This window comes from Hippocampus zosterae, chromosome 4, assembly GCF_025434085.1.
Source record: "Hippocampus zosterae strain Florida chromosome 4, ASM2543408v3, whole genome shotgun sequence".
NCBI lineage: Eukaryota > Metazoa > Chordata > Actinopteri > Syngnathiformes > Syngnathidae > Hippocampus > Hippocampus zosterae.
This window is the reverse complement of record NC_067454.1, coordinates 18933307-18947076: the sequence shown is the minus strand read 5'-3', so window position 1 is coordinate 18947076 and position 13770 is coordinate 18933307. Positions and strand designations below refer to the sequence as shown.

At 40.2% G+C, this 13770-nt stretch overlaps 1 protein-coding gene across 2 annotated transcripts in view; it reads right to left on the bottom strand.

The window, feature by feature from the left end:
* The window catches only part of scml2 (Scm polycomb group protein like 2), a 48195-nt gene extending 36930 nt beyond the window's left edge, over positions 1-11265 (bottom strand). Inside the window, exons 1-7 of one of the 2 annotated variants that reach the window (XM_052063128.1) lie at positions 11142-11265; positions 6780-6853; positions 6555-6620; positions 6115-6185; positions 4547-4781; positions 3492-3580; positions 1966-2209 (exon numbers count right to left, since the gene is read on the bottom strand). In XM_052063128.1, the coding sequence (XP_051919088.1) occupies positions 1966-2209; positions 3492-3580; positions 4547-4781; positions 6115-6185; positions 6555-6620; positions 6780-6801 (727 nt within the window). In that variant the 5' untranslated portion in view covers positions 6802-6853; positions 11142-11265. The remainder of the gene's footprint in view (positions 1-1965; positions 2210-3491; positions 3581-4546; positions 4782-6114; positions 6186-6554; positions 6621-6779; positions 6854-11141) is intronic. The other variant, XM_052063129.1, reaches the window with a different exon arrangement.
* Between the last annotated feature and the right edge of the window lie 2505 nt (positions 11266-13770).

Here is a 13770-nt window from a genome sequence, read left to right as displayed (position 1 = left end):
TTCCAAACATAAATGCGACATGTGTTTCCATTCCATCCTGGTCAGTTTTCAAAGTTTGAATACAAGGTTGCCAACCAGCTCTATAGGGCCGTTCACACGGCACACATTTGCTCCGGTACTGCACCGAGATATTTTGTTGCGGCATATTTTGCACCGCAGCAAATTGTGTGGAGCGTTCACGCGTACAAAGCCGCTGAGCGGGGCAGCCCCGGTGGCTGCCCCACTTGCGTTCACACGGCAGTTTCTGCAGCGGAGCAAAACGACAGAAAACAAACGAGCTGTTGTGTTGGTTCTTTTTAAAACGTACTGTATATACACAACTCAAGCGGCTACTGGACCGGCACGTCCTTCTCCTTCTCGGTTTCCGTGCCTTCTGCTCGAGAGTGACCGCTCAAGAAAACGTAAATGAACGATGACTTCAATAACACTCAGAAAAGCAAACACTAATGCGCCAAACAGAAAATCAAGAGAGGAAATCACAAAATAAATTCTATGGGGGGCGGGGGGTTGTGAACAAACAACAAAGGAACAAACAACTCCGAGACAGTCCAGTCTCCTACAAAAGGAAAGATGTTACTAGCCAAGTCTTGTGTCGTTATGAATCAACACATTACGGAAGTCCGACACGCATTGTAGTGAAGGCTTCCTTGTTTAACAAATGTAGCACTGTCACTTTAAGAGCCACACTAGATCAAAACACGCGGGGACAGTATTTTGTGAGCTCAAGAAACAGACCCATGCTTTCTGGTGTTTTGGGGACTTTTGGAGGCAGTTGGGTTTCAAGTGACAACAACAAGACTACTCTGCCTGTCCTGATATGTGACACTAGCCCAAAATCCTAATGGCTCTAGTATCACGATTCCTTTGGGTGCATAGACAGCTAGCTAGCTAGCGAAATAAATAAATTAATTAAATAAATAATCGTAATCTGACTCCATACATTACATGGTGTGCCTCTTTCAAATGGAAGATGTACATTGCACTGCACTCTGGTGGTAAAGTGTGGTAATGTCACAGCTCTTTGCAAAAGAAAAGCATTAGGCTAAATTTATGTTTAATGCCCTGTTCACATTTGTAGTTTGGTACTCTGGTCCGATAAAATATGTACAGTCTTATATAAACTCTTGTAAAGTGTCTTTGAGTACATTGAAAAGCTCTTTCAAAATGAAATGTATTATTATTATTATTTTATAAAATAAATGTAGTGCAGGAATTTGGTCTTATTTGTTGAGCATTCATATTAGCACATTTGTCATGGGACCCAAAGTTGCCCAGTAATAAAACTAGATTCAATATCACCTCACCTAAAAATATATACTGTATATATTCTGTTTTATACTGTCACGTTGTCACCGGCAGAGAAGTATTTTAAAATTGCTACAATATACTTTGAAAAGCATCACCCACATATCATACACAGTACTTGCAGAGCTGGAGTTCTTTAAGCATTTGTAATTACTGCAACAGCCGTGCTAATTTCTATTGCCCATCATTGATTTTAAGGAAGTATGTTTTGCCTTTTATTTGGACAACTGTGATCGCAGGTGCCTTATTTTTCGTTTCCTCAAAGTGATGCTATATGATGTCTCCCATGGCTTGACAGTGAGATTGTGAAAATGAATACAAATGAATAAGGTACGATTAAGCATTAAAAAAAAAATCCATATCAGTTGGAGCCTACTTTTCATTACAAAGTCTCTTATAATATTGTAGAATGTTACCTATGACGGGGTGGTCTGAAAAAAAAAGCCCATCAATAAACAGGGGTTCACGATAAAATGATTTGGTTGGTTTGCTCAGAATCTTACAATGCCTTTAATGTTAAAAAACAAACAACAAAAAAGTAAAATGCTGCTGTCAATTTGTATGCTGTAGAGTCGTCACTGCTCTGTTAATGATGAAAAATCTACCACCCTAAAAGTCAAAATACAACGCAAGCCAAATTCAAGTGAAAGCCATACTCACAGAAGTTTCCAGGCGGCTGTAAACTGTGCTTCGTCAGCACACACCAACCGACTGGGAAGATGTCTCTGGAGTCGAAGGGGCACCAATAGTCAAAGGCACCTCGCCAGCCATCAAACATGACGAAGATCTCCTGACCTTTGACCTCACCCACGGTGGCTGGACAAATTAGGTAAGGGTTCTTCCTGTCCAGGGCTTCCAGCTTCATACCAGGCTTGAAGTAGTTTTTAATGGGGCTAACAGGTTCCTAGACACAATTTATTTTTGAGTTCAACATTATCCATTATATGCACAGCATTTATTTAACCAACCCCCCCTCCCCACACACACACACAAATACAGTATATACCCATATATACATACATACATATATATATACAGTATATACCCATATATATATATATATATATATATATATATATATATATATATATATATATATATATATATATATATTAGAGCTGTCAAACGATTAAAATATTTAATCTAATTAAAAATGCAACTGTCATAATTAACTCAAATGGACAAAAAAATTAATCGTGATTACTCACACATTTTTTATCATTTCTGAATTTCCTTTTACATTTTTTGTCCTATTTTTTCCCCCATTTTAATACTCTCATCAACATGGAATCATGAATCAGTTTTCTATGTGCCAAATGCAAATATTTACTGAAATAACAATTTTGATTTTCAAATTTACATGAACATTTTTTACTTGGAGCAGTTATTCACACATAATCTCTCACACAATATTACTGTCCATCAACAACAGTGAAAGCAATATTTTGTCACACAACAGCTGCTTTAACGGGTTTTTTATAAAATCAAAACAGAGCAATATAACATTATAAAGTGCAGATCTAAGGTAAACTAGTACTCAGCCTATAGTAGATTTAAACCATGGTTGCATACTTCGTTTTTCTCAAGTTTACTTTGAACACAGCGGTCTGTGTCTGTATGTTTGTTGGAGAATAACGAGACCCCGGACACCAGTGTTCATTATGTGCCGCTGTATTCAAAACTGCCCGCCGTACAAAAAAGCGCATGCACTTCTCCCGTGCTGCTGGGGCGAACCATTCTGAAAAGGGGGGGGGAGGGTCACTCCCCCTAACACAGTCAGGCTATGTTGATTGTGTTGGTCCTTCTTGTGCGGAAGTCTTTCTACAGTTTTTGTGTAGACCTCATTTCGAATGACAACACTGGACACGTTTTATTTTCGCTAGGTCGCTACCACTGTCAGACAAACACATAGAAGCTCCACCCGCTCTACATATATGGACGCAGAACGCTGTAACCTTCCACACAAAATCGTTCCAAACAAGTAACATCCGCTTGTGACGTGTGCCGCGTTAATCTCGCGAGAAAAAATTTAATCCCGTTAAAATTCATTTAAATTAATGCCAATAAAAACGCGCTAAACTGACAGCTCTAATGTATATATATATGTGTGTGTGTGTGTGTACACACACACACACACACACACACATTAATTTATTTATTCATTTGACCACACTTCAAGAACAAACCTTCTTAAAAGCAGAGGCTGGTGCCATCTCTGCTCCACTCAGTGTTCGGAGGAGGAACATTGGCCACGAGGAGGCGTTCATTCGAAAACCTGAAAACAAAGGCGAGCCAATATTCAATTTCTTTTATGACGCTAGTGAGAATAAGCAGTGTAGTAAAAAGGATGGATCAATAAAAATGTGCTGATTTGCAACAAGACTAAAAGTAGCGCCGGCTGAAGGATGACTGACATTATGCCAACCACTGTTGGACTGAGTTTTTACTGGAGCATTGTACACCTGAAATAGAATTCAATTAAGTAAAAAAAAGATTGGTTCATCACGTACACACAATTATTAGGGCAGAAGTTACTACACTAACAGAATGAAGTTGGAGTGAATTACCCTTGTGGATGAATAAAATGTGTCTATCTTTCTATCCATCAATCCATCTAAAGACGGAAGTTGGACTCTCTCATTGGCAGGCTAGAACAGCTTCTACTTTTATTTTAGTTCATCTAAAAGTTGTTTGCTGGTGTGGACAGGGCTCTCAAGTTATTAAACACCAAACCCATCCAAACTTTATGGTGCAATGCGACAAAGTCATTGCTAGAACAGAAAAGAGCCTTCTCCAAACAGACAATGTTCAAAGAGTAGAAATGTCTAAAAATCTCTTGGGAAAATTAAGAATTCTGGCATACCGTACATTGTAAGTAAAGTGTAGCAGAGGATTTGCCTTGGCAGGAAAACACTGGTAATAGTAATAACATTGACAATGGATTTTCTCCATGAATGCATCCAATTAAGTCCGCCTCTAAAAGAGATGGCGCTAAATGGAATCATTACTTTTGTACTCTACAATGTGTGTAAAGATGCGAATGAAGGCGGCATCATGAAAGATGCTGATTGGTGGATGAAAGTAGAACGGCTCAATCTTAGTTGCAGTCTATTTACTAGTTACTATTTTATGATTTCTGGAATATGCCGTTGGTTCAATCAGGTTCATAAATGTGCGTGCATCCATCATGAATCCTCCATACTGTGTATGAAAGGGCATGCACATTTAAATGTAGTCTCACCCAGCGGGGGCTGCAGCATGTCACCATTCCTCTCACAGGTGCCTATCGGTTGAATGTCAGACGAGTCGACCAGTCTCCAGAAGTCATTGGTGTTGTCGCTCCCATCCAGACGCAGGCGTAGTCGAGTACCCATCATGCCCATCACAGTGGCGATGCAAACCGAGTTGGAGTTGCGCGGGTCGCGAGCCTCAAGCTTCATGCCAGCCTTGAAGTCATTGGAGGGGGGGATTCTGGACTGTACACACACACACGCATGCGCACACAAAGAGAACATCCATCAGTGTAGTGTAAAGTGATGTTAATTTGAGTGAAACTAACATGACCGTTTACACTACAATGTTCCCCCCTTGCATAATGCAAATCATCCATCGCTCCGCAGCTCAGTATATCATGGAGTTTTTGTACTTCTTATGAACACAGGCATACTAACACTTCTATCTATATATGTCCACCTTCTATCTAACGCATTGGCAAGTTCACAGGTTTTGCGCTTGATTCAGTGCCCTGATATGTTTATCAGTTATGCAATCTTCTTGTCACCACTGACTGCTTTCTGCTCCTTCATTCACCATTTCGTCTTTCATCTATGAGTGCTTCAAACAACAGAGAGTATGAGGCAAAAGTGGTTAAGATTGCATGACTGTCTGTGTTTTTATGTTCTGTGTTGTGTTTATTATTTTACTTTTCTCTTCACTGTTTTGTATAGTGCTTTGTTACAGCTGCAGTTCTTGTGAAAGCGCTATAAAAATCAGGATGTAGTGTATTTCTTTTCGGGCTAATCTGTTTTGTCGACCCATTGCGATCATTTTTGCAGAGGGTGGATAGGCAGGACTTGAGTGTTCAAACAGCAATAGCCACATATTAAAGAGGCCTGGGTTATTTTCGAAAGGGAAAAAAAATTGTACTATTCACATTAATGCGGAGAAAAGCCGACACATTGGGTGAAAAAAAATTAAAATCTCAATAAAATTGCAATATGAACATGACCTAAGTAAGAGTACTTGTCTTCAGTGCTGTTGCCCTGTGTGTGTAGCAGTAGCTATTTTAGCCCATTTGCAGGATTTTTCATTCATTTACTTACTGGACCTTAATCATATGCAATTATATGCTTTGCGTGATCATTTATGAATTCCAATATTACTATGTTTAATCTTGTTGCATGCTTGTATGTGTTCCGGCTTCATGTGAGGTAAAGTAGCAATTGTTTGAAGACTTATAATGACCCTAACATCCATGCAAATTTCCGTTAGCCTGTTAATGCTGTCTTGTATTGCATGTTGGCATTAAACTAACGAACAACTGCTAGCTTAATGTAAAATGTTTAATTCTATTTGTTTTGTCAAAGTAATAGTGCATCCCATTCCTTGACGACAAAATAATGACAATCGTCGCTATGTAATACTGTAAAAATTATGCTAACGTGTGTTTACAGGTTGAGGGAGTCTTCTTCAACAATGTTTTTGATGTAGGTTCTATTTTGCAAATTTTCATCAATCACAGGTTGGTGTGGAAGCTATACGTGAAAAACGGGGGCTCATTGAACTTCAAATTTAGTAACGATCAGCTACCTGTTTGAAGCAAGTAGGTGAAGCTGCAATAGATGAGGTCTCTCTCAGGTAGTCTTCCCAACTAAATGGCTCTAGGAAAAGAATCAAACAAGGATGTAACAAATAACAATACTCACACCGTTGAAAAGAAAGACACCACTTTGTTGTTAGATACATAAAAGGCATTCACTCACTCACATTTTACATATGACTTGGCTGTTTGGTGCAATGAAACATTGAGCTTTTGTCGATATTATGGTGGCCTTTTTTTAAAAAATCATGAATGGTATTAAGGCACAACATGACTTTTTTTGGTTTGGTTTTGTGATAATTCAGATTGGTTTCCCGGGAAGGAACCAGATTTCTAAACTGCGTGAGGTGGGTAGAAATGGACTGCCAGCATTTCTCACTTTTTAACAGTGAATGAGGTAACCAATGACAAAACTAAGGGGAGCACTCACCATTAGATTTGTCGAGCGCAGAGCCTGCGCCGATGCTCGGCCTCTCCTTCTTCTCCTCTTTCTGATCTGGAATCAAAAGATGGTCATTCGCATTCGAAACGGTACACTCAACAGACACTTCATTAGCGGCACCTGAAAACTCGACTGAAAACCCTTATTTTCCCTCTATCAAAAATCCAGCTGTTACAAATATTAGTGGCATGAGAAGAGAGAGAGAAGGCCAACCTTTGTGTGGTGTTCGGCCCATGATGACCAAGATGTTAGCCCGCAGCAGCAGAGGAAGTCAAACAGGCTCTTAACTAAAACAATACACCATATAAACTCGTTAGAAACACACAAACACCACAGGAAAAAGCAGTGTGATCACAATAAAACACGATATCAGTCATTTGGAGCAGCTATCTACTGCATTATTAATAATGTTTTATATTTTTACCCATCAATTTTCAATTGCAATTACAATTGTAATTTTACAACACCACCACACCCAAAAAAACATTTTAAACACAGTATTAAAACCTAAAAATAATTAGCAATTAATGATGTATGAATAAATTGCTGTAAGTTTAGAAATGTATTTGAATTATTCCAATATTGGATCTTAATTGGGGATTGTCATCCACCTTCATAGGCCTCTTAAGGTGAATCAAGATCAGAAAACCCACAATTAAAAAAAAAAAATAAAAATTTTTGATCTCCTGTCTTGAAAACAGCCCCAATGGCAAAAAAAAATCTATATAGTTACTAAAAATAGTGTTTTTCTTTGTGAGTAGATTCTCAGCTATCCAGGCCATTTCTAAAATCTAACATCAAATATTTTAGTTCTTTATATGAACTACTGACTGTACAGAGGTATAAATCATCTTGGGATACTTTTACTCCAATAAGAAAAAAAAATAAGAAAACAGACAATTTGGATGTGGTCTTCCTTTTCTTTTTCAATGCATTTGCAGAGGTAATGAAGAGGGAGTCGTTATATGCAGCTACACAAAATCAAGTGACTTGGACTCTGACTCGGGTGCAAAAAAATGTGAGACATCCTCACTGTTTTTGTTTGTTGAATTAATTGTTTTTTAATTGTTTTCTGGAAACTTTCCAAAATGATTTTGACATTCATGCTATTAGGCTAAAAACAAAGTATCTTTAAACACTGGGAACAATTAATTGTAAGATTCATTCAGGTTGTTACAACATACTGGTATTTTGAGGGTGAAAATCTGAAAGAATAATCAAGATCAGCCTTAACCATGGTCCAATTTTCAGATGTCAGTTACAAATATTTAGCTGGGAGTAAATTATCCATCCATCCATCCATCCATTTTCCGAACCGCTTAATCCTCACAAGGGTCGCGGGGGTGCTGGAGCCTATCCCAGCCGTCTTCGGGCAGTAGGCGGGGGACACCCTGAATCAGTTGCCAGCCAATCGCAGGGCCAATTTAGAGCGTCCAATCAGCCTGCCATGCATGTTTTTGGAATGTGGGGGGAAGAGTAAATTAAATAATCCAAAACCGAAAGACATCAAAAAGATGAATAATCCAAAATAATGCAGAATGTTCACCACAGGAGTGCAAACTCTGCAATGTAGTGTAACCGCTGCTTCCTGTGCACTCTTGTGTCTTTGCAGAGAAAGCCATGGAGTGGCAAGGAGCCATAAAGATTCCAAGGTGCCATAAAAAGCCATTAAGATGTGTGGATGTGGGACGTCTGCGGACCCACATGAAAAGGATTCCTGTTCTGCCACTTGCTCAGCGACAGACAGCTTCAGTGTTTGCACACCTCAGTCTGCTCCACTCATGTAGGGCATGCTTTAAGAGCTCAGCAGACCAGGAAGCACTTCATTTTTTACAGCCTCCATTTCCACTCGAGCGGCCCCTGGACTGTGATTAACATTATGATGCTTTACATGCACCAGATGAGGGGGAAAAATTGGTGGTTTCATGAGCAGTTGTAACTTTTGATTGACAGGAGTTGTCAAAGGCATCATTAACTCGAGGAGCGAGCATTGAATAGATGACAACATTTGTGAGAACAAATAGGACCTTTCAAAATGAATTGCGCATTTCTAACCACACCCACAAAAAAACTGAGACAGGTAGATACGGATAGGGTAGTACATGCGATGTGATTGAAACAAACCAGAGACAAATTGCGTTGGCTGATTTTCCATCTTTAAACATGGTGTCTGGAAGACAGGCCTCATCTATGACAAAACACTTGTTGGTGGCCTGTCCGAGAGCTGTTTTTCCGGCGTGCCATACCAGATTTTAAATGTGATGTTTCACTGCACATAACCAAAGGGATGAGGTAAATCAAAACAAACGTGGGTTTTATTTGGTTGCTGGCTTCCCCCAAATTATCAAAAACGATAGATTTCTTTTCGGTAACTCAGTAATGTTTGTTTTTACAATATGATTCTTAATTTTTTCAATCATACATGCAGAACTATGAGATTCACTGACCTTTATCATTTTTAATTAATTTCCAAGTTCAGTGGAACAATTCTAAAATAAATTACAATATGCTAAAAGAACGACCCTGACAATTTGTCTGACATTCAATCAAATCATTGTTTCGACTGGCCACACTGCTAATCGAATGAAAGAATTTCCAAGTTGATGTTTTCAATTTGAAAATAAATTAATCAGCACTGTTCGTGTTATAAAGTGTCATGGAAGGACTGCGTAAAACCCATTTATTTCCAACCCTTCAAGGCGATCCGTTTGCACAGTTTGACATTGAGTTTGCTCATTCCTTCAGCACATTCCGATATGCAGTAATCCCTTGCTATAACATAGTTCATCTTTCACAGCTTCTCTGTTCCACAGATGATTTTTCGTGCTGTGTGCCATGCATGGCATAAGACATCAAGAGAGATGCCTTTTTGGGAGGTGCATTTTGTTCTGCATTTGGATCCGCAAAGTCTCCGCGCCTCATCGCTGTACCGCTTGCCAAATTGTCTCCATTACAAAACAGTCAGTTGTTTGTCAGAAAACATAAATATATATACTGTATATTTATACACTTTCACCTGAAAAAGGTTTCATTCAATACATTATTGTATACGCAATAATAATAATTGCAGAAAATAGAGATAACTATTTCACAGATTTACTGTACATCTGGACTTGTAGTAACTACACTAGCTTTTCAGTACAGTGCACTCCGCTTAATAGAACACCGGTTAATAGAGTAATCCGCTTAATAGAGCAAAAGGCTCTGGAACCGATTTGCCTAATGCAATTTCCTATAAAGATACTCCGCTTAGTAGAACAGATCTCCGCTTAATAGAACATGCCGTAAGCAATGAACATTGTAAACTAGTGGTTTTCGAAGTGGAGCTATCGCGATACTGTACCACTATCGCGAGAAAACGCGGTAGTTCTAGCCGTATACAGTAACAGGTAGCACGCTCACTCCACACATAGACACACGCACGTCACAATCGCTTCAACTTCATTCAAGAGACGAGGGCTATCACCTGCGGATAAGAAGGACATACTCAGACGATACGATGCATTGCCGGATTCTCAGAAGGTACGCCCGCGGTTTCCAGGACTTCCCTCTTTTCCAGCGCATTGAGAGGGAAGTCAACCGCAAAATTACGGACTCCTGTTTCCAGACAAAAGTAACGAATTTTTTCTCGTGATTTGAGATGTTAGACTGAAGTTGATTAAAGTTGTTGTTTTGTTGTTTGATTAAAGATATGGACGTCCACAGTCGAAATATCTCTTCTAACTCGTCAGCAGGGGTTTTTCTTCGTGCATAACTTGGTCGTCGACGTGTCTGAAGGTGTACCTAATAAAGTGTCTCCGGTTAATAGAAACCCCGCTTAGTAGAACAGAAGCACTTCGGCCCAATGGTGTTCTATTAAGCGGAGTGCACTGTATTACCAGATTTTGAATTTTGTTTGAAAATTCAGTCATGCATTATTTAATGTTGGAGTTATTGAAGAAATACTTTTTGTCATATTTGTTTCAAAAAAGAAAAACGCCAATGTACTTAACTTTTAAGTACAATACATTTAATACGGAAGAAACAGTTGTTTTGAAACATTTACTTTATCATCGCGGTGGTGCTTGGAGAGCTACGGATTTTCTTAGGTGGAACATGTAAACAAGTTTCAATCCTGAAGAAATAATTGTTTTTAAACATTTATTTGGTAATGGGACTAGATAGGTAGATAGATACATCGGACTGAGCTATATAAAAACTGCATGACGCATTTCCATTCTTCCAAATTTGGTGGGCGGGACTCCTCTCATTATTCTCAAGGCTAATGGCTGCTAATGCTGAATTATTAAACAACACACTGGACTCCAAACCCACTCAGTGGGCGCACTTGTTTACTAAACAGCGCGTGGGAATGCAGCGTACACAAGCGTAAAGCTCCGCACTTCAACGGAAACCACAAAACTGTAACAATAATAAGTCGCCTTCATTCAAGCAACATGCAATACAGTGGAGGAAAAACACATATCCTCCACGGAAGGAAAGGCCGCTATTCTGGCTCAAATGAGGGAACGGGGAGGGCGAAATAACATCTCGGATGTAGGCGCTGGACAAGAACAAGGAGAAAATAAGACGTACCGAGCGTAGAAAGCGCTTATTTTGATGGTGAAGCCCTCACTTTCTGTCAGATGCAGGCGGCCGCCATGTTCGCTGCAGCTCCGCGCATGTCCGTCGTCGCCGCCACCACCACACGCGCGCGCCCACACAAGCAGGCACGTGCACGCGCACACACGCTCGCGCGCGTGTGCGTGTGTGTGAGAGAGAGAAAGAGATGGGAAAATAATTAATTTCACTCGCTCGAAATGCTAATTTTGTTACGCCTTGGGTTTTGGTAACCCAGATGTGACATGAAAACAAAAACAATTGTGTCGCATCCAAATTTTTGACTGCGAGAATAAGGACGGTTGTTTCAGCACCTCACGAGCATCTCAGTGGACTGATGACATCATTTTTTTCAGTAGCATAGCCTTGTCGACCCTCTTTGCACAGCGGACCAGAAACGCTCGAAATTCGTATTATTGACGCTCATAATAAATGCAAACAAAACATTTTACAACCCCAAAATGGTGACTTCGACTCACCCCCCTAAAAATAATGTTTAAAAAAAGTAACAAAAATTCTCAAATGGATGAATCCATGAGTGCCGACCTGTAAATCGAAGTAGGGTCCACTATAATCTATAACTGTACCGTCAAATTTTTTATTTTCAAACACTGATATGTATATATGTGTGTGTATATATATATATATATATATATATATATATATATTGGGCGGCCCGGTAGGGAAGTGGTTAGCACGTCGGCTTCACAGTGCAGAGGTACCGGGTTCGATTCCAGCTCCGGCCTCCCTGTGTGGAGTTTGCATGTTCTCCCCGGGCCTGCGTGGGTTTTCTCCGGGTGCTCCGGTTTCCTCCCACATTCCAAAAATATGCATGGCAGGCTGATTGAACACTCTAAATTGTCCCTAGGTGTGAGTGTGAGTGCGAATGGTTGTTCGTCTCTGTGTGCCCTGCGATTGGCTGGCAACCAATTCAGGGTGTCCCCCGCCTACTGCCCGGAGACAGCTGGGATAGGCTCCAGCACCCCCCGCGACCCTAGTAAGAATCAAGCGGTTAGGAAGATGAATGAATGAATGAATGAATGAATGAATATATATATATATAAAAAACAACAAACATCTTTCAATTAAATACAATATGAACACAATGGATAAATCGCAGTACTATTTACAATTTTACTTTACATAATTTAATTATTATTATTATTATGATTGTTATTTTTTATTCAGCAGTCGGTAGGAACGAGCGTCGGTATCTTCTTCTTGCAGCGCGGGTGTAACAGTCTCTGGCTGAAGGAGCTATATATATATATATATATATATATATATATATTCATTCATCATTCATTCATCTTCCTAACCGCTTGATCCTCACTAGGGTCGCGGGGGGTGCTGGAGCCTATCCCAGCTGTCTCCGGGCAGTAGGCGGGGGACACCCTGAATCGGTTGCCAGCCAATCGCAGGGCACACAGAGACGAACAACCATTCGCACTCACACTCACACCTAGGGACAATTTAGAGTGTTCAATCAGCCTGCCATGCATATTTTTGGAATGTGGGAGGAAACCGGAGCACCCGGAGAAAACCCACGCAGGCCCGGGGAGAACATGCAAACTCCACACAGGGAGGCCGTAGCTGGAATCGAACCCGGTACCTCTGCACTGTGAAGCCGACGTGCTAACCACTGGACTACCGGGCCGCCTATATATATATATATATATATATATATATATATATATATATATATATATATATATATATATATATATATATATATATATGTCCGTCCCTCATTTAGTTCGGGTCCTCTACCAGAGGCCAGGAAGCTTGAGGGTTCTGCGCAGTATCCTTGCTGTTACCAGCACTGCACATTTCTGGACTGAGATGTCCGATGTTGTTCCCGGGATCTGTTGCAACCACTCATCTAGTTTGGGGGTCACTGCCCCGAGTGCTCCGACCACCACAGGCACGACTGTCACCTTTACCTTCCAGGCTCTCTCCAGCTCCTCTCTGAGCCCTTGGTATTTCTCGAGTTTCTCATGTTCCTTCTTCCTGATGTTTCCATCACTTGGGACCGCTACATCCATGACAACGGCTTTCCTCTGCCCTTTATCTATGATATTTGTTATCATAGATATATATCATATATCTATGATATTTGATATCATATATAAATATATTATATATATATATATTATATATATATATATATATATATATATATATATATATATATATATATATATATATATATATATATATATATATATATATATATATATATATATATATATATATATATATATATATATTCATTCATACATTCATCTTCCGTACCGCTTGATCCTCACTAGGGTCGCGGGGGTTGCTGGAGCCCATCCCAGCCGTCTCCGGGCAGTAGGCGGGGGACACCCTGAATCGGTTGCCAGCAAATCGTAGGGCACACAGAAACGCACAACCACTCACACTCACACCTAGGGACAATTTGGAGTGTTCAATCAGCCTGCCACACATGTTTTTGGAATGTGGGAGGAAACCGGAGCACCCGGAGAAAACCCACGCAGGCCCGGGGAGAACATGCAAACTCCACACAGGGAGGCCGGAGCTGGAATCGAACCCGGTACCTCTGCACTGTGAAGCCGACGTG